The sequence below is a fragment of the Gobio gobio genome (assembly GCF_949357685.1).
Source record: "Gobio gobio genome assembly, chromosome: 17".
NCBI lineage: Eukaryota > Metazoa > Chordata > Actinopteri > Cypriniformes > Gobionidae > Gobio > Gobio gobio.
In genome coordinates this window covers 44,655,867-44,681,913 of record NC_137110.1, presented here as the reverse complement: position 1 = coordinate 44,681,913, position 26,047 = coordinate 44,655,867, and the positions used below count along the sequence as shown (strand labels likewise).

General features: G+C 38.8%; 1 protein-coding gene across 1 annotated transcript in view; it reads left to right on the top strand.

Annotated features, from left to right (window-relative positions):
* Positions 1–26,047, top strand: part of sema5bb (sema domain, seven thrombospondin repeats (type 1 and type 1-like), transmembrane domain (TM) and short cytoplasmic domain, (semaphorin) 5Bb) — a 116,877-nt gene that overhangs the window by 40,115 nt on the left and 50,715 nt on the right. The window contains exons 2-5 of the mRNA XM_079841124.1: positions 6,090–6,163; positions 18,123–18,355; positions 24,207–24,306; positions 24,765–24,810. Of these exons, the coding sequence (XP_079697250.1) occupies positions 18,166–18,355; positions 24,207–24,306; positions 24,765–24,810 (336 nt within the window). The 5' untranslated portion in view covers positions 6,090–6,163; positions 18,123–18,165. The remainder of the gene's footprint in view (positions 1–6,089; positions 6,164–18,122; positions 18,356–24,206; positions 24,307–24,764; positions 24,811–26,047) is intronic.

Here is a 26,047-nt window from a genome sequence, read left to right as displayed (position 1 = left end):
TGATTTAGAAATTTGGTGGCTGGTTTATGTTAGTTACCTAGTACTAATCTGGAGCTGTTTTTTTGTTTGTTTAGAGTTGAGTAGTGCTGGTTATGGCTGGTCAACAGAACATTATGGTCATCCTTGTCAAGCTTGTTGACTTTCTAGTTAAATGAATAAAGCAGAATATTCTTGCAGGTTAAAATGGTCAGCTAATGTGATTTGAGTTAGTGCTAATCTGGAGATGGTTTATTCTGGTTTAAAGTTGAGTAGTGCTTGTTTGGTGCTTGTCATGGCTGGTTAGTGCTGGTCAGGCTGGTGGACAAGCAAAGTCATTCTGTCCATCTGCAGAAATAAACATGGTATTTCAGGTCAAAGCAACAGGTTCTTGCTGGTTAAGTTTGTCAGATATTGTGATTTTGCTGGTTTAGAAGTTTGGTGGTTGGTTTATGCTTGTTCATTCTGGTTTAGGGTTAAATAGTACTGGATTAATGCTGGCCAAGTTTTTGGACGAGCAAGGCTATGCTGTCCCACAAAGTCTTCCTTGTCAAGCTTGTTGACTTTTTGGTTAAATCAGTAAAGCAGAATGTTCTTGCTGGTTAAGATAGGTCAGTTAATGTGATTTTGCTGGTTTAGAAATGTGGTGGCTAGTTTATGTTGGTTAGTGCTAATCTGGAGCTGGTTTATTATGGTTTAGAGTTGAGTAGTACTGGTTTGGTGCTGGTTATGGCTGGTCAGTGCTGGTCTAGATGGTGGACAAGCAAAGCCATTCTGTCCAACAGCAAAAAACGTTTTTCTTGCTGGTCAAGTTTGTCAGATATTGTGTTTTTTGCTGGTTTAGAAGTTAAGTGGTTGGTTTATGCTGGTCCATTCCATAGACCGTAAAAAAATATGGACGACGCGACTTCATTGACTTCCGCTGACCAGAGTTGAAGCTTTCGTAGGCCCGCACACGCCGCTGACATCTCGGGACCGGAGTTGCGCAGTAGAGAGCAGGAAGTAGAGGCGCGATTATCAAAAGCCCGCCCACACTCTCACAGATGCAGAACAATTCGTTATGTTAGTGTGAAATAAACAGTTATAGAAATGTAGAAATTAAAGCTAAAGCTCCAATCTCCTCCCCAAAATCCTGAAAAAAGTGCGTTAGTGCCTCAGTGACAAATTCACTTAGAGAAGCCGTCAATCTCAGCTGTCAATCATGACGTCACACCCCCCGTTTTTATAGCATCAAATAACTAACTAAAACTAAACTTATTTAAAAAACGAACACTTGAAATGAAATCGTGATAAAAACTGCCTAAAATGACAGAAACCATCTTTAGGAAACAATTATTTGAAGTGTAATTTGAATTACACTTCAAGGAGCTATACTGGGACCAGCCACCGGGGGGGCGATAGAGGCACGGAAGCTTCAGTTTCTGACAGGAGTGCTGAAGGCTTGGTCCATTCTGGTTTAGGATTAAATAGTACTGGATTAGTGCTGGTCAATCTGGTGGATGAGCAAAGCCATTCTGTCGCACAGCAAAAATGATGGTCGTCCTCGTCAAGCTTGTTGACTTTAGTTAAATGAGTAAAGCAGAATGTTCTTGCTGGTTAAGCTGGTCAGCTAATGTAATTTTGCTGGTTTAGAAGTTTGGCGATTGGTTTATGCTGGTCCATTTTGGTTTTGGGTTTAATAGTACTGGATTAGTGCTGGTCAAGCTTTGGACGAGCAAGGCTATGCTGTTCCACAGCAAAACATTATGGTCTTCCTTGTCAAGCTTGTTGACTTTTTGGTTAAAGCAGAAGGTTCTTGCTGGTTAAGCTGGTCAGTTGATGTGATTTTGCTGGTTTAGAACTTTGGTGGCTGGTTTATGCTGGTTAGTACTAATCTGGTTTATTTTGGTTTAGAGGTGAGTAGTACTGGTTTGGTGCTGCTGGTTATGGCTGATCTGGTCTAGCTGGTGGACAAGCAAAGCCATGCTGTACAACTGCAAGAAAACATGGTCTTTCAGGTCTAGCTAAAGCAACAGGTTCTTGCTGGTTAAGTTGGTCAGCTATTAATTGTGATTTAGCTGGTTGGTTTATGCTGGTCCATTCTGGTTTAGGGTTAAGTAGTACTGGATTGGTGCTGGTTACGGCTGTTTAGTTAGTGCAGGTCAAGCCATGCTGTCCAGCAGCAAATCATTATGGCCTTCCTCGTCGTCAAGCTTATTGACTTTCTGGTTAAATCAGTAAAGCAGAAAGCTGTGATTTTGCTGGTACAAAATGCTAGATAAGCTGGTAAAAACGGGTTTTACTGACTAAGAAGTTTGAGCATGCCAGTTGTTTAAAAACATGATGGGACAACAATTAGTGTTACTCAATGTTACTTCTTTTTCAAGTCAATCTGACTGTGCTTTGGTTGTATATTACCATATATTTATAAGCTTTTAGCTCAACTAAACTGACCTAATGTTCCCCGGTGTAGTTGAGAGATCTTTTGACTTTATGTTGTGGATCCAGCACAACTCTGCATAAAATATCATCATCAGTCTGCTGAAATTAGCGACTCTGTTGAATGGAGCTACAAATGAATGGATGAATGAGTGAGTGAATTGGTTGATCTCAAGAGAAAGTCATACAAAAGTCGAATTCGAAATCAACCGCCCCATTGCGTATTGTGTTTTTGTGTGTGACGGGGGCCTGGAGATGGAGGGAAACGGAATAATGACAGAGGGGAATGAATATGTTTCTTGATCTCTTTTCACCTATTATCACTGTGAAATGTCAAATTTGAATTGATTGAAAAGAAAATTACAGCGGTATTATAGGATGTCTTGGGGGGAGGGGTGTTGTTGCCACAGAAACTAGACCACTGCTTCTCAAAGTGCTGTTCTCCGCTAACGAGTAAGCAAAGGTTTCATGTTGAATTGTCCTGAAAAGACACTGAAGTCACACTTACAAATGCCTGAGTGTAACTGCATTAAATAACAAAATATCAACCCAAATGACATTTATTTTAAAGAAAAGAGTACACCTATTAAGCAGAACATTTCACTGACATTGTGTTAAGTCTTAAGAGATAAAACAGTGGAGTTTAGTCAGGGTAGATATTATGTAACTTGTGACTTGCAGTCTGTTCAATGGGTTGTAATTGTATTTTTTTGAGGTTTTAGGTCAAGTTTAGACATAGTTTTAGGGCCCTATCTTGCACCCAGCGCAATTGACTTTGTACACCGACGCATGTGTCATTCCTATTTTGCACCCGCGCAAAGCGCGCTTTTCCCTCCACAGAAGCACGTCGCTAAACTAGTGAATGAACTTGCGCTACCTGGGTGGTTCAGCGCAAAAAAGGAGGCGTGTTCCGGCGCAAACAATCCCTGGTGCTATTTTGCTGTTCCATTAAACAATTGCGCCACTGACCAGAAAAAACCTAGTCTAAAGTCAGTGGCGCGTTGCGCGTTGTTCATTATGCTATTTTAAGGGCGCATGCTTGACCATAATGTATAGCGTGCACAACGCGCATACACTTTGCTCATGTAATCTACACAGATGCAACAGTTATTTTTGCAAATCATAAATAGTTACACTAAAAAATATTAACACATGAGATGACGGAAATCATTGTGGTGTGCCACGAAGATGTGAAAAAATAGGCATAAATCTAGCTTACAAATTATTCAGGCTAATTGTTGTCTAATAATTAAGGAGACCTGTTTGCCCAATAGTGGCAACTTCTGGCAAGACATATATGTATATAAGGACATCTAACAAATTGGTTTGTCCGTCAAGAACCAGGAAAAAAAATCGGTGAGGGTGGACGCAGCGATGTCCTCTGCTGGCGTCAGGTCCTGAGTAGAGGCAGATCCACCTCCCGTTACACGGCGTGCCCGATTGATGCTGGCAAGCTTGGACTTTCCCCGTCTTCTGATGTCATTGTAGCGCTTGCGGCACTGGTGCGACGTCCTGGGGATGCCAGCTGATGAAACAATTGTGGCTATTTCCTCCCACGCCTGTTTAACCGATTGCTATTTTGGGTGGGTTTCTCCCATCCCCATACAACTTCACTTCTCTGTCTTTCACTGCTCTTACAAGCACATCAGTCTCCTCGGCTGTGAACCGCTCCTGGCGTGCGCCTGGTAAATACGCCATAATAATAGCAGTCCATAATGGAACTTGCGCACCTGCTTTTACAGGGAATGTTGGATGACGCTCTGATTGGTTTATTCACGTTACGCCCAAACCACACCTATGAATAATGAAGCTACTTCAGACCAACCCATTTTAGATTTGCGCCGGGCGCAAGAGCCATTTATCCCGCCGGGAAAATAGCAACAGCGCCGAGACCCGCCCACAAAGTTACTTGCGCTTCGCGCTTTGACACTTGCGTTTCAGATCGTTAAAACAGGGCCCATAGTGTTTCTGTCACAGTTCCTGTCTGTCTCTGTTGTTTTTTGTACTTCCTGGTTTCAGTTATCACATGTTCCTTTGTCTGAGTTTTTCCGCCACTTGTCTGTTTCCTTAGTTACCCTCATCTGTACCACCTGTGCCCCTCGTTGGTTAGTCATCTGTGTTTGTATTTAAGTTCCTCCCATTCCTTCAGTCTCTGTCCGATCTCGTTTGTGTACGTGTATGTATGGTCACTATGGTGTGCTACTTGGTTATCTTTGAGTCGTCTGAGTATTAAACTTTGTTTGAGTATTCTACTTCCTGTCTTTGCCTGTTCCTGCCTGCACACCCGTAACAGTTTCATTAACTTGATCAAAACTACAACCATTTAGAGGACTGTACTTCTGTACCTGACAGCCTTGTTTTTATTCATGTCATATTATGTGAATAAATATGGCATCTACGATTGATCTATATACTAAGGCAGTCAAATATTTACTAATTATTTACAATGATTTTTGCTGGCCATGTAAAATAATGCATGAATCGGAATATTGTGATGATAAATGGCTTTTGAGCACTTTTATTCAGCAAGGACTCATTAAATAGATTTTTTTTTTTTTTAAATGACATTAAAGACATTTATAAAAGATTTCTATTTCAAATAAATGTTGTTCTTTTGAACTTTCAATTCAGTAAAGAATCCTGTAAAAATGTATCATGGTTTCCATAAAAATATGAAGTAACACAACTGTTTTCAACATTAATAATACAAAGAAATCATAATTTCTGAAGGATCATGTGACACTGAAGACTGGAGTAATGACGCTGAAAATTCAGCTTTGATCACAGGAATAAATTATATATTTTTTAAAAATGTATTCAAATAGAAACAGCTGTTTTAAATTGTAATAATATTTCACAATACTACTGTTTTTACTGTATTTATTACTTAAAAAAATCTTGCAGACCCCAGTATATTGCATAACAATATTAAATAAAATTAATGTTAATTAAGACAAAAAGTATTGACACTTGTGAAATGTTAATGGATCTTTTTGATCCATAAACGTTACATGTGTTTACTACTGTAAAAAAATATTGTTTGTTTAACTTAAAAAAGTAAGTAATCTGGTTGCCATTGAAATGAAAAATTCTAGTACAATGAAGGAAATTGGTTTAATCAACAGAAGCTCAAAATATTATGTTATCTGAGTAACACATTATCTAAGGTGATTTGACAAAAGAAAAAAATGTTGTGATAACAAATATGGAAAATAATTTTTTACAGTGTAGGTAGGACACCTGTGTGATCATGAGGAGACTCTTGAATCTTTCAAGAGTTTTTGGCGATTTTTAGTGGAAAAAAAGTGTAGCGTTTGAGCATAGATGATACTTGCTTTCTTATTTTGTATCGAATGCAGTTCGCAGTTCATTGTTCAAATACTTCCTGAGGCTGATGTACGCTTCTGAGGTGCACCAGCCTCAGTTTGGGAACAGTTCGAGGAATTTTAACCCCTTCTTTTCCCGCGCCTGCTTGGCACAGATGCCGCACACACATACGTCCTTGTGCACAGCCGTCGTGCCCCCAGCAGCCTCCCTCCATAGAGAAAGTTAACAGTTTGTTTTTCACAGGGCTGAATGCTTCACTGCACACATTACTGAAGCCCCTTCATCTCCCCCCTTTACTCTGGACGCAGCCCGTCCGTGAGAGGCTGACTAAAATGATTTCTCTCTCTCTCCCTCTGTCTTTCTGTAAGGATCCTGTTAAACAGATCTGAAGTCTATTGGATGCGCTCCTCTGGAATGAGCCCTTGCTGACACCTTACTCCTGGTGAGTACACTCTTTTTTTTCCCCCCTCATCTGTCCATCCGTGGACAAAACCATCCGCTTCCTGTGAATCTTTTTATCTTGTTGCACTGTGCTTTCCCTTCTTCTTTTTGTCCTGGAAGCAATTTTGCCCACATGTCTTCCCTCCCCTCGTGTCCTTCCGTATCTTTTCCACGCTCCATCCCGTCTTCCGTCTCTCTCTGAGTCCCCTCCCTCTCTCCGTGTCTTTGTTGAGGTATTCTGATAAACAGTTTGGCCGTCATCTCCAGACCTCCCCCATTGTGTGTCCAATTCTCTTTGTTCTCTCAGCCTGTGGCGCTGGCCTCTGAGTGTGTGTGTGTGTGTGTGTGATTGACCACTTCAAGTGTGTCTGTGTTTGTCTGAGTAGATGGAGCTACTATGCACGAATTTAGCCGTTTTGTCCATAGTGTCTCTGCATTTTGATTCTTTTTGTGTCTATTTGTCTGTCTGTCTCCCCTCTTCTGTCTTTTTCAGTTCAGATCAATTCTGTAAAATTTCATCTGTTTATCAGTTTTTGTTGTCATTGCTGTCTTTTTTGTCATTTCTGTCTCTCAACTGATTTCACATCAGTTATTTTTTTCCTTGAAGTCATTTATTTTTAATTTCAGTATAATTAAATTAGTCTTTGTTGTCATTGCAGTTCATTTTGTTGTTCCCTCTGTGTCTCCCTATTCTATTTCTCTGTCAACTAATTTCAAATTTAGTTTCATTTTAGTCATGTGGATCATGTGACACTGTAGACTGGAATAATTATGAAAATTCAGCTTTGATCACAGGAATAAATAGATCACAATAGAAAACTGTTATTTTAAGTCATATTATGTATTTTTATTTTTGGTTAAATAAATGCAGCCTTGGTGAGCATGAGAGACCTCTTTCAAAAAAGTTGAACAATCTTTCCGTCCCAAATATTTTGAATGATAGTGTATATAATAGGGGTGTAACGGTACACAAAACTGACGGTTCGGTACGTACCTCGGTTTTGAAGTCATGGTTCGGTACAGCAGTTTTACAAAATTGCTTTTTATTTATTTTTATTAAACAGTGGTTTACTGGAAAAATTGTGTCTGTCCTTAAATTAATTCAATTATAACTAAAAGTTTCTTAAAGATCTGTAAACTATATAGGGAGCCCTTACTTGCACATTACTATAATATTAAAGGTTAACAAAAGAGCCCAAACTATTAGCCTAAATTCAGTTGCTATTTATTTTTAGATATAATAATCAACACTCAAATAACACATTGAGTGCAAACATGTAAAATTCACATAAGGCAGTTTTTGCATTAACTAAATTTAATTATAAAATGATGTTTTTTCTCCAATTCGTTGTTGAAATATAATCATTCACAGTGGCTGTCATTTTCATGACAGATTTATTTAAACATACATTAAATACATGTAAATAAAATACATTAAATCCATGTCACCTCACATTAAAGGGCGTCAAAACTGCATTTATCATTTGAATTTCGTAATAAAATGGACTGAATACTTAATATGTTCGTGTGGGGACTCAGATTGAAGTGTGTTCTGCGCTTAAAACAAGCCGACTGTTTGCATTACGTGTACCGTTACGTACTTTTAATATGAATTAAATGTATAAAAATATGATTATTATTATTACAGCATTTATTCATCTTGGTTTATGCACATTTTTATAAATGACTTATAATTTATAAATTCTTCAAGAGCACTTCATGTGGTTCATTAACTAATGTTAACCTATACAACATTTGATGTTAAGAAGTTAACTATTGGTATGTGTGGAAATTAACAAACCAAGTTTATTAAATGCTGTAAAAGTTAATGGTCGGATTAAACTGATTAATGTATTAATGTAGCTTAGAAAGTTTTTTTTTTTTCCCCGCAAAGGTGTATGAAAAGCTATAAACACAAGTAGGTGGCTGTAGGATTTATTTCATAACACAGAATTAATTGCCTAAAGGAAAACCTTAACCGTGATAACCATGATAATGAAAATTCATGGATCTGCAAGTTCATGTCGTCCATTATACAGGGCCTAACCATCGATGTGCAACGATTCAGGGACAAATATGCAAATATCATACAGCTGTAAGCTCCTGAAGTTCTTTTCCCCCTTTTATATCTACACCAAATGATTCAAATCGTAATACACTGTTTAGACGGATGCTTCAGTCACAAATCTGATGTTGTTAATGGCACACCGAGAATGAGAGATGGACAGAGAAAGGGAGAATGAGAAAATGAGTGAAACGTGAATGGCGTGAGGATGGACACAATAAAAGGCCGGTCTTGTTGCCGCGCTGTTTAAGATTCTGCCCGGTGTCGGGTCCGTGGTCAGGGCTGAGTGAAAGTGCTCAGCTTTGGCGGATGACCACGTGCTCGCTCAGAGCGCCTGTAAAGCTCAACGGACTTCATTCACGTGCTAAAGAGCCTCTGCTTTGGCAGATAGTTGGCCGGTCTCACAGAGAAGGCTTTCACGCAGAGACAGTGAAGGAGTGGAAGGTTTTGGGGGGGGGGAAATAGCAAACAAGGACACATCTGAAAAGGCAAACACTTTCAGAGATACAACAAATATCCGTGGAACTGCTTTATTCTAACTGCTAATTTACAGCTTGGATCAGTCTGTGCGTTTATCTCAGGTTGGCGTTGGCTGTTTGCCGGCAGAGGTTGCTGGCGCGTCTTAGTGCCATAACTAGGGTAGTGCACGGACCTCCAGCTGCGTGAATGGGAATAGAGTTCATTTGGGGTCTCTTTTTGGGGATAAAGGTTTTGGTTGTGTGACCCCTTTCAGCGCTTAGAAGAAATGGTGGGGATTGATGGTGCCCGGGCTCCCATGGGCAAAAACTGCATGTTCTCTGTAGGCGATGTCAAAGGGCATGTTTGTTGAGGAGTTTATTTTTTTCTACCAGTTTTTTTTATATTATCAGTGAGTCTAGCTAGGCAAATTAGCATGAACTCGCAAATTATGAATTTAATTATGATTTCACTTTTTTAACTTTAGTTTGTTGCTGTTTGGGCATGAACAACATCTGCAAAGTTATGACGCTCAAAGTTCAATGTAAAGAGAGATATTTTCTTTTAAAGAAATCGCTTTTTAAGGACTACAACAAATGGCGGGTAGGGACTACAATGAGCTGCAACAAACCCTGCCCCCAGGAACATGCTGAGAAGAGGAAGAGTTGTTGTAGAGGAGCACATTTGGGAGTCTGCTCAAGCTGTCGCATCCAGCCTTTCACATTTATTGCAATACAGTATGTAACACAAATGCAATAGCATGTCATAAAAGCAAGATGACAACATAAGTTATAACCGTAATTAAACTAAACTATACCTGTTCCTATCTTCATGCAGCAGATATTCTCTGTAGGCATCTTAGAACAGTTCCCACACGAGCGATTTATATCATGACAGAACATGCTAATCAATGACTTGAAGTTAACGCCACATCAGCTGCATAAATTCATCAACTAACCATTCAGAAACGTCATGTTGCATTCTAAATATTGTCACTTCTTCTTGAGTCTCTCCATCATTGTCCGACTCTGCTTTGAACATAAAAGGGACTCATTTAAACATTACTTAAACATAACATTTAAAGGGACTCACACAAAAAACGGCATGTTTTTGCTCACCCTCAAAAAGTGACAATTTTAACATGTTATAAAAAAATTATCTGTGAGGTATTTTGAGCTAAAACTTCACATACACTTTTTTTTCATCCTGTAAAAAGGGGCATATAGGACCCCTTTAAGACTAGTGCATCTGCAAGACATAAGGTTTCCATCCTTTGCTCATTTGAAGGCAGTTTCTTGTTTTCTGTCATGTTGACGAGGCTTCACACAAGTAATCACAGACCACGGACTTCATTCATGAATGCAAGCAGAATGTATTTCTTATGGAAATTGTTGCACTGAATGGAACGTTTTACTGGTGATTTCTACAGAAAATTGTGCTTGCATTTCATGAATGAAGATGTAGCCTAGATTATCAATCTCCTAACAACATGGTCTTGCTGGTTTTAAAAGAGCCATTGTTTCTATGTAAGCAAGTGCTAGATTGACATCTTTGACCATTTCACTTGTGTCTTGCAGAAGAGAGCCGCACGTTTAGAAAGCCATGTAAAGTAATTAAAAAACATCTTGAGACTATGTGGAGGTTTTCCAATTACATTTTCCCATTCCCATTATTATTTTCATTCATTTTGACAGTCTATATAGCCACTCTTTGCAGGAATTCAATGTGATCCATTTCGATGGCATGTGGACTTTAATTCACTTAAATCAGCTAGATTTTCTTGTTCAACCAAAAAGGTCATGTGACCAGTTGTTTTGTAACATCTGGACTTAAACTGACGGCTCCAGTTGTCTGGAGTGGACTTCCTGAGTTCACCCTGAAAAGCCTCCTGCAATCACAGCTGCTCATTATCACTTTTCTTGTCTTCCTTTATAACTTCCCTCCCTCTTGCTTTTTTCCCTGACAGAGGACAATTAAAGATGAATAGAGTCTATAAATCGTCTGTATCAGCATCCTGATGCTGCAGTGGTTGTAAAGCAGTGACAGTGAGACGGTGTTTATCTGAGACCATCTATTGTGGATTAGCATTAATCTTTGTGTTTATTCCAGACGGTTTACACAGGTCAGTCATGGATTAGTTGTCTTTCAGTAATGTGCTTGAGGAAAGCATCTGTGATCAAGATCGGACTTTTGGCAGAATTTTCATTCAACGCCCTTCATATTTGCACTCTCACTCATTGTCCTTGTTACACGCGACATTTAATATCCAAGGAATCCAGTTGTTTATAAATTGCATAATCTAAGCGTATTGAAGGAATGTACCAAGTTGAATACAACTTCTATCAACAGCATCTGTGGTCTGCTTTTAATTACCACATCATTTTCGACTCGTCTCAGTTTGTCAAAACCAATTTACATTACATCACAAGTTACAATGGAAGTCTGTGAAGCAAGGCAGGGTTTAAAAACAGAAATCTAAAATATAAAATCTAATCATAGTCTTATAGTGAGATACTTTTATAGGCAGATGAACATCTAATTTTTATGCATTACTGGCGTAACTTCTGTAGACAAAGTTTGCTTTGTTTAAACAGTATCTTGTGGAGATTTTTTGTAAGAAATTGGTACTTTTATTAAGCAAGGACACATCAAATTGATCGATAGTGACAGTAAAGACATTGATATGTTACAAAAGAGTTCTATTTCAGATAAAAACTGTTCTTTTGAACTTTCAATTCATCAAAGAATACTGAAATAAACATGTATTACGGTTCAAACTAAACTATTAATTTGTTTTCAACATTGATAATAATAAGAAATATTTCTTGAGCAGCAAATCAGCATATTAGAATGATTTCTGAAGGATCATGTGACACTGAAGACTGGTGTAATGATGCTGAAAATTCCGTTTGGATCACAGGAATAAATTACATTTTACAGTAAATACAATTTTAAATTGTAACAATATTTCACAATATTACTGTTTATTACAGAATGTATATGAAATAAATGCAGCTTTCGTGAACATAAGAGACATCTTTGAAAAACATTAATAAGCACTAAAATGAACTATTAAAGTTTGGATCATTCAGCAACAAACAAAATGTCAAAATAAAATGTTTTCAAATGCATGAAACGTTTTTATGTATGTCATTAGGGCCCGAGCGCGCACCATCGGTGCGAGTATACAAATGTATGTATTTTTAAAATTGTACAAGTTTTGTTCCTTCATTCAAACTAAGAGAAATCATTTTCTGTGGTAATTTTCTGTGGTAACAACATGCTTAAAGGTGCACTGTGTACATTTTAGCGGCATCTAGTGGTGAGGTTGTGAATTGCAACTGCTCACCCCTCCCTTTCGAAGCACATAGAGAGAGAGTAGCTAGCGCTCTGTAGAGAAGTTTGTCCATTTAGGGCTACTGTAGAAACATGACGGTGCAAAATGGAGACTTCACTGTAATGGGACCCGCGGTGTATGTAGATAGAAATGGCTCATTCTAAGGTAATAAAAACATAACAGTTCATTATGTAAGGTCTTTATACACCACTGAAAACATAATTATGTATAGTATATTGCATTTCTGTCAATAGATCCTCATAAATACTATCCACTGCACATTTAAGTTGAATTGACCAGAACATTGCTTAAAATATATTTGGCTCTTTTTATACATAAACCACATTTAGGAAACACACTCACAAATACCATAGCAGTCAGTTTGGGCTCACGTCCTGAACTTTGAACCTTGTCTTGCGACAGTGCTTTGGAGGGAACCATGGGAGTCCAGGGCAGGAACTGCCAGTGCAGTTTGTAAATCCACATAAAGGCCTTTAAATCTCTCAGTCTGGATTAGAATGGGCCGACGAGATGGCAACACATGACTGCAGAGAGCTCCAGGACGCCAAACACCTCCCACCCTTACAGTCACAACCTTTACGCAGGGGTTCACTTTGTGCTTAACTGAGCTTTAGAGTAAGAGAGAAAGAGGTCATATTAGAGAAGAACTTTGAACGTGCAGAACTTACATGTGGGAGAACAGAAATTGAGGTGGGAAATATGTAAGAACGGGAACTTGAAAATATAGTCTGTCTTGTAAGTTTTGAAAGACAGAATCTGATACTGCCTTTTTCGGAAAATGAACAGAAAGCTATTTGAAATTGTTAAATCCATTTTTTGGACAACTGAATACAACCAAAGTCCCTTTAAGACGAGTCACTTCACTCGGTGACCATGGGTTTTTGGTTGTCAGGGCAAGACAACCCTGTTCAGCTTCCCAGAGAACCCAGTGTTAAGGGGACAGTGGATGGAGTTTGTTTTTCCGGAGCAGCAACGGAGTTTGCTCGGTTTTATACGGAAAGACTCTGTACAGCGTATCTGTCTTTTATAAATATGATAAAACTAAAGACTTTTTGGAGATATGAAGGATGCTATACTACTCTATAGGTACTCAAGATTGACATGAGATTGACACAAACTGTGTGTGATACCCCCCCACCCCTTAACTGTCACCTTTGATTAATGTAATGGGACCTTGCTGATTTTTTTTTTTGTCTTACTGGTCCAAACTTTTTAACGGTAGTTTATGCATATGAAATTTTGAGGTTTATGAAACCTCATTTCGGTTAGTTCATAATTCAAAATTTTGTGGGGTTTGTACTACTTTGCAGAGGCAATAAACAAACTGCCAGTAAACCAGACATGACCTCATGCAATGTCACAATGTTGTGTTGAAACAATACAAGGACATTTGACATGGGTCTGAAAAATTGAGTTAGCCTTGTTAATTACCAATAAACATCTTTAAATATTTGGAGTAACACACATTATTTGAATTGTTTACTCAGTCTAATCTAGTTAGAAGAGTTGTCAGTTCATTATTAACCTGTTCTGACCCCAAGGGTGTGTGATTGGTGCTTGTGTGTGCATTTGTGTCCGTCAACTATCTTTGACCTTATTTATTCAACTTGTTCTTTTATATCTCCTCGTTTAACACAAAAGGAATTGGCCCAGACGGGCCCACCTAGTCTGCCCATTGTGTGACCCGGGCCTCCCCTTTGGTGCATTTGTCACTGCCATCATGGCTTTCACGGGTCTCCATCTCTCTCTGTCATCCCTCAACCTCTATGGCCTCTGATGAGTCTGAGAAGGTGGGCATGAATAGGGTGAATGTGGGAGTGCTGAGGGGTATTAAGGGGGATTTGGGGGATTGAGGGTCTTTTGCTATTGAGGTACATTAGACATGGTCGGCGATGAAGTGTCTGCCGCACAGCGTCATGCTTCCAGAGCCAAGAATAAGAGCCTGGATCCTGCTGCCAGAGAATTCCACAGAAAACTCAACAGATTTCCAAAGAATTCAAATACTCACCATTCACAAAATTCTACTCCCCCACCCCCCCCCTCCACTTGCTGCGTGTTTTTCCTTACTAACTGGATTTTGAGAGTGTGCAATTGTGCAATTTCGACTCCACTAATAGGTTCACCAAGTGGAACTGCATAAAAAAGGGCTTCCCAAACGCTGTTCCATTGATCAGACTTACTCATAGCTCCGCCCCCTTGTCATGCCATTGGTTGAGCCAGTGTTTTTTGGGGGATAAACCTATGAATGGCTTATTTATAGTTGTTTTCTGCATATTAAATTGTTATATTGGCACCTTCCTAAAATAATTGCCCATGTTATTTTAGGAAAGTGACGATATGAGAATGTATTTTAAACCAGAAAATGTACACAAATCAGCTTATTAAATAAAATATAAAATGTAAACATTTTTGACCTATCTTTGATATTAATTTCCGCTAAAAGTGAAACTTTTAGCTGAAAGTTTTCTCACGATTTTTTTTTGGTATCATTTGTTTTTTGAGTTTTGAATAAAAGCTGTTTGAATAATAGAATGTTTTAATGTTTTGTTTTTCTTTTAGTTTACATTTTGGTAACTTAGTTATGTGATTTTGTAATTTTTCATTATTATTTAACTATTTCTATTTCACTTTAATTGATTTTTTTTGTAATTGTAACATATAACATTATAACACGTTTAATTTTTTTTAACATTTTTTTAATTTTATTTCAGCTTTATATCAGTTACCGTAAATTATCTTTAATAGTTTTCATTTTAGTTTTGGTCAGTTATAATATCACTGTTTCAGCTACCAGTAGAGTATAGTACTCTTCTTAGCTATACCCAATACAGTTTGCCATATTTAAATAATTCTACAGAATTCAACCAGTTCTCCAAATATCCTTTCAACTCCATTGAAATACCATGATTTTGTTTGACTTACCTTGGAATATTATGTAAATACCATGGTACATAAATATGGTAATTCACTCAAAAAAAAATGGTGCTATATAGCACAAAAAATTGGTTATTTGGCTAGTAATCATAGGGGAGTCACTTTAAGTGCTGTGTAGCACCAAACCTTGGTGCTTCAGTGGTTCTTCATCGGTTCTTTGGGAGGACTGAGGTGCTATATAGCACCACTACCAGATACAGAACCTGTTAAGATATGGTGCTATATAGCACCAAAAGTGGTTCCCCTATGATTACAAGCCAAGAACCACTTTTAGTGCCATATAGCAATATTGTTTTAGAGTGAAGACAGACTGTATATAGAGGAGACTTATCATTTGTTGAAAAACTAATGTGAGAAAGTGCAACAGTCAATATATGGCAACTCTAACAATGGCCATGAGCCAATCATCTTTCTGAAAGAGGCATCGGCTGCTTAGAAAAACCACAACCAGATTTGCTGTTATTATATGTTATTATATTTGCTATGCTATATCATAATCTTGACAGGCTTGGAGATATCGGTCAGTCTTTCCTCTTTAGTGTAGTATTCAAGATGATCAAGAGTGGACTGACTCGTCTTAAAGGGACTGATTTATCAAAGTATATGAGTGTTTCCATTTGATAGTATAATTTATGGTATCAAGTGAAAGTGAATCAGTACAAAAATGTGAAAAAAGTGTGGTTAGTTACAGGACATCAGATCACCTCTCTAGTCAGGGTGGCTTTTGTTTGGTGTTTGTGTGTGTAAAGCCAAGACAGATGCTGCAGTGGCTTCTCTATGACGCATCAGGAAGTGTATGTTTAAGTGTGATTGAGCATGTGTTTGTGCATGTTTGCGTGTGTGTTTACTTGGGCGCTAACAGGGATATTTGTGTTAAACTGAACCTGTGTGTGCATATATTCTTAGCTTATGTAAGATCTCAGATGAGTGTTTACACGTCGGGTTTACCTGAGCCCCATGCGCTGTCAAACATCTACTAATGTAAAGATTAACTGGGTGAACCGCGATCACCACAGAGACACATTGATTCACATGACATGCTGAAAATAGATCAAAATCCCTTCTTCAACTTCTAATTAAACTTTTAATGATCTGCTGCCTCATCGTCCACAGGCTGACAGTTACAGCAAAATCAATGTTGTGTTTTAGAATAACATTATGTTGGAACTGCTGCAGGTCTTGGAAGAGGTCCAGTCATTTACTCTGATGAGAGATGGAGGTTAATTAGATTAGAAATAGCAAGACTTACACCATCTAACATGTCAGGAGAAGATGAAGCCGTCTCTCTGCGGCTCCCTGTTTATCTGTCGGTCTATCTTGTGTTTTTATCTGTAGGGTTTTCATTCTGTTCTTGCAGTTTTTGTTATCTGTATTTCCATCATTTACCCTTTCATATGTAATTTCAAACCCATTTTACTTTCTTCCCTGCAGTGCAAAAGGATTTTGTTTGGAAGAATTAGCCCTGTTCACACCAATAACTATAATGATAAAGATCTAAGGGTGTGTTCACACTTGGCATGTTTGGTTCGATTAAAACTAGTGTGAACGCTGCCATCCGAACCAAACAAGTGGACCAGACCGTTGAAAAGACAGGTCTCACTCCACTTCCAAACAAACTCTGGTTCGACTGAAATTCGAACGCAACATGGACCAAAGACATGTAAACGCACCAAAGACGGGACATGACGTCATAAGATGGGACCCTAAAAAGGACAGAATGCTCAAGCCTACCTGTTTTTTCTCGTTATAGTCGTCATGTTGCCCATTACAGTTCGGTACAGGCATCAGAACCGCGTCTCCTCTCAGCAGATCTTCGCTTGTGTGTGTGTGTGTGTGTGTGTGTGTGTGACAGAAGGATTTTTTGACTCCTTTACACATTTCATAAGCTCTTCACGAGTTCTCAGCTGGTCAAAATACCATCATATGTAGCTATGCACAGTGCATTTATCCCAGCACACAGTATTGGTTTGGATGTTCGGTAAGTTGGTCCAAAAGCTGACTAATCAGGCTGTGAACATTTCCCTATGCCTTTAGGTTTGGTATCTTTTAGGTTCAGTGTTAAAGGAACACGCCACTTATTTGAAAATAGGCTCATTTTCCAACTCCCCTAGAGTTTTACCGTTTTTGAATCCATTCAGCCGATCTCTGGGTCTGGCGGTAGCACTTTTAGCATAGCTTAGCATAGACCATTGAATCTGATTAGGCCGTTAGCATCTCGCTCAAAAAATGACCAAAAAGTTTAGATATTTTTTCCTATTTAAAACTTAACTCTTCTGTAGTTACATTGTGTACTAAGACCGAAGGAAAATTAAAAGTTGCAATTTTCCAGGCCGATATGGCTAGGAACTATTCTCTCATTCCTGCGTAATAATCGAGGAACTTTGCTGTCGTACCATGGGTGCAGTGGCGCAATGATATTACACAGCGCCTGAAAATAGTCCCCAGCGCGCTCCCTGCGCAAGCAGGTTGTCACGTTGGTAATATGTTGATGGAAGTTAGCCTATTTTCAGGTGCTGCGTAATATATACATTACTTTTGAGCGAGATGCTAACGGTCTAATCAGATTCAATGATCTATGCTAAGCTATGCTAAAAGTTCTACCGCCAGATCCAGAGAGTTGGAAAATTAGTCTATTTTCAAAAATAGTGGCGTGTTCCTTTAAAATGCCAATGTGAATGCTAAGCAGACCTGGACTAAATGTTTTTTTTTTTGGGGTCCGGACAAAACGAACCAAGCGAACTGAACTACAACACCCTTATAATCTTTCTAAATATTAAATAATAGTATACACCACAGCTATTGTGATAATCGCACACATATCTTTGGAATCACTTTCAGAAAAAAAAATTTTTCCAGCTGATGTCTGATTAAAAATACTGACATCCAATCAGAATCCATCCATCCTTCTTTAAAGAGCTCAAGCATTTAAAGCAGCAGACAACAAAACTGCAGTGCTTAGAATAAACAACAATATTGTCCGCTGGTGTAGACGCTAAGATAGTTATCGTTATAGTTATCGTCCTTGGTGTGAACAGCCTTTATACTGGTCGCTCAGTTAAAAATAGAGACTGAAGCTTTCAAACTTCAGTTTTTCCAAGATTCCAACTTTAATAACATTATGATTTTTTTAATCTCTCCTCATGTCAGGAGGACCCACTCACTTTTCCTAAGTACGGGAGTGGTTGTTGCGATGACAATGACTGCATTGCCGTTCCGGGCCGGACCACTGTCCTTCGCTGGACTTGTCATCTTCCGCCTCCTCTCTCTGCCTCTCGTCACGTCACAGACTCCATCACTCCCAGCGACCTCTGACCCGGAGCCTGTGCCCTCTCTGCCTGAAGAGTGCCGAAGAAAAATGCACCCTGTTACCTCCTACACAGGTGGGTGTAAAATACCTCGCTCTCTCCTGCCCTTTCCATCACTCGCATTTGGAGCCAAAGGTTAAAACGATAAGCTTTTGAATTATTTTCCCCCAAACATCAAACTAGTAAAAACTGCTCGTGAGACTTGCATAGCCAAACGTCCACATTGCAGCTAGACCAGAAGAGACCATCTATATAAAACCAGAGATAAAAACAGAATAATGAATGGGAGAAATCACATTGTTCACTTTTGCGGCTGTAACATTTTATACTTTCTATAATTTTATTCTTTCTACATTCAATACCATAGATAGGCAATGTATGACTGTGAATGCCAATATGCCCACCAAGTGAACTGATTTGCCTTATAGGGACACGTAAAGAGACCAACCTCGATTCATTTGTTAAAAATGTGTGCCCTTTGACTCTTGCCTGTTGCTGTTCCAGGGTACGTTTTCATCTGAGACTAGTTAACTGCCAGCAGTCGTCTTTTAATCATATGCTGCCCAGATGTTAAAGGTTAACACAGCTGTGTGTACTATCAGGAGTATGTTCACACACCCTGCAGTTAATATCACACTCTAATCGACACTGCCCTGTTAATATGCAAGTCTACACTGTAAGTGTTTACGTCCGTATTGTCTTATATTTCCTCCATTACTCAAGTGTTAGTGAATTGCACTAGTAGCTAATGTACTATTAAAGACTGCTTAGTAGACTTTGTTTTTGGCCATAGAGAAAGATCCAGGAGTATTTATTTTTCAAGTGGGAGACAGTGAGGGTGTAGTCATCTGTTTCTGGGTGATAACAACTTTGATTTACAGCAAAGCTCACACAATGTTTCTTCTCTTCATCCTAACTGCTCCTGTCTGAACATTTCATCATTAGTCACTGTTTTCACTCACAATAGCAGCTAAAAAATATTTAGACACTTAAAGGCACAATATGTAATTTTCGTCGCTTGAGGTGGCTTATTCAAAACAAAGGCATAGCTTGATGATGCCATGAATGAGCGTGAAATCATGGGAGTTGTCGTCTTCACCTCCACAGCCGATGGAAAGGAACCCAATACAAATCAAGTTCATGGATGAGATAATGTATTAAAGTTGTGTTAACATTACTGTGGTATGAAGCAGGGCGGGCCGAGAGCTGTGGGAGCGGAACAAGAGCTGCGCTAAACACTGGCCTTGAGTCCAGACAAGCTTTTATTGTGATTATGCTGCAGTCGGCCACTTTCGCTTTTTTCGTTACCCATGTGTGGTAACGCAGCGCTGTTTTACATGGTTAAAACAATCATATTAAGTTGAGTGTGTTGAAAGTATATATAATGTTACTCTGTGCATTTGGTCGGTGGCTGGTATGAGAGGCTTGTTGCACTGCAGTAATCTAGATCGATATTATAATATCATATTAATAAAAGCTGACTGACTTGTATTGCTACAAGTTGCCTCTGAGGCATGGTAAAACCATGGTACTCGTGGTAAATCAAGAAAACAAGCGATTCAAACAATAATACTAACTGTGTTGAGCTATATAACAATAACTAATCATTGTTGATAAAGGGAAACAGTCCAAACAGTTGCTCACCTGTCTAATAAAACACATAATAAACTAAAGCGTCATGGTTTCTATGAAAGTAAAACTGGAAATCGAGGATAATGCCGATATGACGTCATTAACAGGTGACGCAATGACACGTGTCCTAGTTTAAATTGCTGATTTGTCTGGCTTTAAGCATTGTTGGAAATGATTGGGATAATGTAAGTACACAAGTCAACTAAATGTATAACATTGTTCTAATGGTATTTTAATCTAAAAATCTCACATATTTGTGCCTTTAAAGATAGTTCACCCAAGAATTAAAATTAAATCCTAAATTAAAATAAAAAAATTCAAGGCCTAAATTCAATCTGTTCAATCTATAAAGCAATCGTGTCTCTTCCAAAAAAATTTACTAAACCACTCAATTCATATGGATTAGTTTTACAATCTCTTTATTAACTTTTTGAAGAGTCAAAGTGGTAGTTGCGTAGCTGTCAGTGGAGGGACAGAAAGCTCTCAGATTTTATCAAAAAGATCTTCATTTGTGTTCTGAAGATGAGCGAAGGTCTTATGGGTTTGAACCGACATGAGGGTGAGTAAATAATGACAGTATTTTCATTTTTGGGTGAACTATCCCTTCAATTCACACTTTTTATTTTCCTAATTCCACTAGATTCAAGCCTGCTTCGCCCTGTATATTTTCGACAATGATTTTACTGTCTGAGACCAATGTTTGTTTCTTTCCTCGCATGGCAAAAAATAACTCCAGACTGAGTCAAGACCAGAGTCTTAAAGGGTTAGTTCACCCAAAAATGAAAATTCTGTCATTAATTACTCACCCTCATGTCGTTGGACATATTCGGAACACAAATGAAGATATTTTAGTTGAAAGCTGATGGCTGAGAAAGGCTTCACACAGGCCTCCATTGGCATTCAGTACATTGACACTTCCAAGATCCATGAAAGGCACTTAAAACGTCGTTACAAAGTCTATCTCACCACAGTGGCTCTACAATAATCATACAATGCGACGACAATAGTTTTTGTGCGCAAAAAAAAATCAAAATAACACCTTTATCCAACTTGTTCTTGTCTTCCGTGTGCGCCTCCACGACGCATGCGCGAGAATATGACGTAGCGCCGGTGTTCGGGAATCGATGAAATACACACTTAAGCCCCATTTTGAGCACTACGCCGAGACCTAAAGCACGATCAATGTAGAATCCAACAGCTTAGACACGCGCGTCTTCCTCTGCTCGTAAACAAATCGCTTCTGGGTCATCTGTCCGAACGCCGGATCTGTGTCATATTCTCGCGCATGCGTCGTGGAGGCGCACACGGAAGACAAGAACAAGTTGGATAAAGGTGTTATTTTGATTTTTTTTTGCGCACAAAAACTATTGTCGTCGCATTGTATGATTATTGTAGAGCCACTGTGGTGAGATAGACTTTGTAACGACGTTTTAAGTGCCTTTCATGGATCTTGGAAGTGTCAATGTACTGAATGCCAATGGAGGCCTGTGTGAAGCCTTTCTCAGCCATCAGCTTTCAACTAAAATATCTTCATTTGTGTTCCGAATATGAACGGAGGTCTTACGGGTGTCCAACGACATGAGGGTGAGTAATTAATGACAGAATTTTCATTTTTGGGTGAACTAACCCTTTAACTAAGATGATCGTACAGTCAGACATGAAAGGTCATGCAGAGTCTGTCTTGCTTTTACTTTACTTCACCGTGCTCATAACATACAATCTGTTAAACAGAAAAAGAAGTCAGAAAGTGAAGACGGTCTCAATCCCTTTAACTACAAGCTCTTTCTCCAAAAGACTAATCCAATGTCAAAAACCTGAACGCACAAACTGATCTCTAAGTGTTCTGATTAGCAAATAAGCACTTTGGCTTTTTTGCTGTTTACATGATGCTGGGCTGTTTGAACATTTTTATGTGATTTATTCCAAAATAACCATTACAGGGTTAGTTCACCCAAAAATGAATATTCTGTCATTAATTACTTACCCTCATGTCGTTCGACACCCGTAAGACCTCCGTTCATCTTCGGAACACAAATGAAGATATTTTAGTTGAAATCCGATGGCTCAGAAAGGCCTCCATTGGCACAATGCACTTACACTCTCAAGACCCATAAAAGGTTACTAAAGACGTCGTTACAACGTCCATCTCACTACAGTGGTTCTACAATAACTTTATGAAGCGACGAGAATTGTTTTTGTGCGCAAAAAAACCCTAAATAACGACTTATATAGTGATGACCGATTTCAAAACACAGCATCATGAAACTTCGAAGCGTTATGAATCAGTGAGTCGAATCAGCGGATTGGATCGCCAAAGTCACGTGATTTCAGCAGTTTGGCGGTTTGACACGCGATCCGAATCATGATTCGACTCGCTGATTCATAACGCTTCGAAGCTTCATGATGCTGTGTTTTGAAATCGGTGTAGTGAGATGGACTTTGTAACGACGTCTTTAGTACCTTTTATGGGTCTTGAGAGTGTAAAGTGCAATGGAGGCCTTTCTGAGCCATCGGATTTCAACTAAAATATCTTCGTTTGTGTTCTGAAGATGAACGGAGGTCTTACGGGTGTCGAATGACATGAGGGTAAGTAATTGATGACAGAATTTTCATTTTTGGGTGAACTAACCCTTTAAGCACCTTTTAAGTGTCCAAATACTTTTTAGGCTCTCTGTATCTTCTCCTTTACCTCCAATATCATTGTCTTTACTGTCGTTTATTGAAGTAAAAATGTTTGACAGTACACATACAGATCACTAAAATGGTTTTATGCAGTGTTTAAAAAAAAAAAAAAAAAAAGAACTAGCGTGAAAGTAGTGTGTCCAGAATTTTTTATGTTTCACAAGAATTTGCCATCTATTTCTTCACTTCCTCCCTGCTTTTTTGTATGTGGGTTGTGTTGTTCTCTCATTTGTGGCTGATGTGGTGACTGGACGTCTGGTTTCATAGGCATCACACCTCATTAATGGTCCAGTGTGTGTGGTTTGGCCCCCCACCCCTCACTTTCCCTTGTGTCTCAATGTTTCTCTTAAACAGGACAACATATAATAAGTATATTCACACATACAGCTGGAGTTCACCAGGTTGCCAGCATCTGTTTCTGCCTCTGAATGCACAAAAATGTTGGTGGGCTGTGTAACTTGCTTTCTAACATTTTAGTTTAAAAAAAAAACTGATCACACAAAAGTCACATTTAAAAGAAGAAATTAATACTTTTGCTCAGCAAGGATGCATTAAATTGATCAAAAGTGGCAGTACATAAATTTATTAGTGTATTAGTGTATGTTTTCAACATTGAAAGCAATAAGAATTGTTTCTTATAAACAAAATCAGCATATAAGAATGATTTCTGAAGGATTCACTGAAGACTGGAGTAATGATGCTGAAAATTCAGCTTTGATCACAGGAATAAATTACATTCAATCAAGAGTCAAGAGTATAGCGTTAGTTCTGGCAGGTCACGTTAGTCAAGCTTTCACCAGCTGACTTTCAGCTGATCATGTCTACCAGGAATACAATGCCTATCACAGCATGCATATATAAGCTCCTTCAGTATTATCAGATGCTATCACGTTTCTCCGGAGCTAATTACCCTCCTCCATCCCCAGCTCCTCCTCTCGTCAGTCAGGATTTGGCATTCTGATTTCCCCTGAATCAGACTATATTCCCGAATTATCACAGCTCACCCTGCTCTCAGGGAGTTCTTGCCCAGAACAGAACCATACTGCCAATCTAAACTAAATGCTAATTGTCTATCACTTTGATGATAGTGATCTTGACAGAAAAACATTTTAGTAATATTAATAATTATATTACATTTGAATAATATTTCACAATATTACTGTTTTTACTGTATTTGTATTCAAATAACTGCAGCTTTGGTGAGTAGAAGAGACTTCAAGAACATTAAACAATCTTACAGACCCCAAAAGTTTGAATGAGTGTGCAGTAGATGTCGGTAACAAAGATGTCATTCTATCACATTATGATTATTATTATGAACAAGATTATTAATTCATGAATCAAGCTCACTTAGAATCGTGGCAGTTCCTGACACGGTTTGGTAAACATCAACTGTGTGCAAAGACAGAACAGTGCAATCGCTCATAGCAACACGAATAGTTGCCACATCATCATTTGCATGGAGTCAACTAGTGGGATTTTTGGGGGTTAGTTTTGCACATGTTCTCCAACATCTGTCTAAACAGTGGGAAACAGCAGCTAAACAACAGATCAAACATCCAGGCTCACAGCTAACTGTCTAAATGTCACCTGTGGCTCTTTTCTGCCGTAGCTTTGAGCCCGTGGCTGTCCTCTTTCTCTCTGCCTGGCGTGAATGACTACTCACCGCTTGCGCTTGACCTCACCAGGAACCAGCTGATAGTGGGAGCTAGGTAACACACACACACACACACACACACACACACACACACACACACACACACACACACACACACACACACACACACACACACACACACACACACACACACACACACACAGACACAGGTCTGTTTTGCTATCTAAGTGACGACATTTCATAGGTGTAATGGTTTTTATACTGTACAAACTGTACATTTTATCCCCCTACACTACCCCTACCCCTAAACCTACCCATCACAGGAAACATTCTGTATTTTTACATTTTTAATAAAACATTTAGTATGTTTTTAAAGCTATTTTAAATATGAGGACATGTGAAATGTCCTCATATTTCATGTTTACGTCATACCTGTGTCATTATAAAAAAATGGTGTCCTCATAAATCACAAACACACACACACACAAACAAATAGAAGTACAAGCCCAACTGAGCCTGTCAAACCTAAAGTATTTCTCTCTCTCTCTGTAGGAATCATCTCTTCCGGTTGAGTTTGAGCAACGTCTCTCTCCTGCAGGTACAACTTTCTCTTTCTCTTCATACTCCTTCCCATCTGTCCATTCAATCATCTTGACATCTCTAGAAATGCAGTACCAGCACTGTATATTTAATTCATCCCATGCCAGACACGCACAGACTCAGTCTTTTATTATGACTGTCCACATGTTCAAAAGTGCTGACGCACAGAAGCTGAAATATCAAACACACACACACACCTTCAGTAGCATGTTATTGTGCAGATGTTTGAGGAGCATTGACTTCCAAGACAGCTGCATCAGCGTCCTGATTTGACCTCCTCTCCTCTGAATCTATTTTATTCAGTTCTTAATGTAATAATTAATTAGAAAAAAAAAATTATCATACTTTTCTCATCCTTGTGTAGAGTATGTTTTGGGCATAAGGATCTGACAAGGGTAGAAAATGTTTGGGACCAGGGTAATAATAAAATAAAATAATTTTAGTTCTTAGAATAATTCTTCCTAAAAATGCACATTTTTCACAACTTGCTCATCCCTTTAGAGTTTTTTTTTGTATTAAGGATCAGACATGGTCATGGGAAATCATTCTGCCTGTTTTTGTTGTAAGAAACATTCACTAGCAAATGAAGTGTAGAATATGGTCCATTCAATATGCAGACATCTGTTCTCTTATGTTTGTCTGCTGCTTCAGGCTGTCTGCGTTTAAGGCGAGAAGCTGCCAGTAGACAGCAATCTCATCTGGGAGTGGGTTCAAATTGCCGTTGTTCATCTTGAAGGATGATTCGAAACCACCGCTGCACTTACTGTGTGGTGGGAACGCTGAGATTGTGTTGTGCTTGCGTGACATGCCTGTTGAAAGCTTTGAGCGGTTGTGTGATATTCAAGAGTGACTTTTCTGATGTTTGTTGAAGACCCTGCTGGTGAACTCTATAAACATTCACCGTAACCCTGAGAGGGGGTGATGCCCTGAAGGAAGATCTCACAAGAATCTGTCAGAATCCAGTGATTTAGGGCGACCTCATGAACCTGTGTCCACAAGAGTGACCCGCAGTCACCCCCCGAGCAAACACACACTCAAACACACACACGGCAGTATGACAAGCTCCCCACTGTGGTCATGTACATCTCTCATGTACATCTCAGTTTACATATTTCACATACATTGTATGAGGAAAATTGTCATATCATGCTGATCCATAAGTAAAATCACATATTTAATTTCTCCATCATGAACAAATGCCATTTCCAGTCCATCTCAAGTCATCATTCTTTATG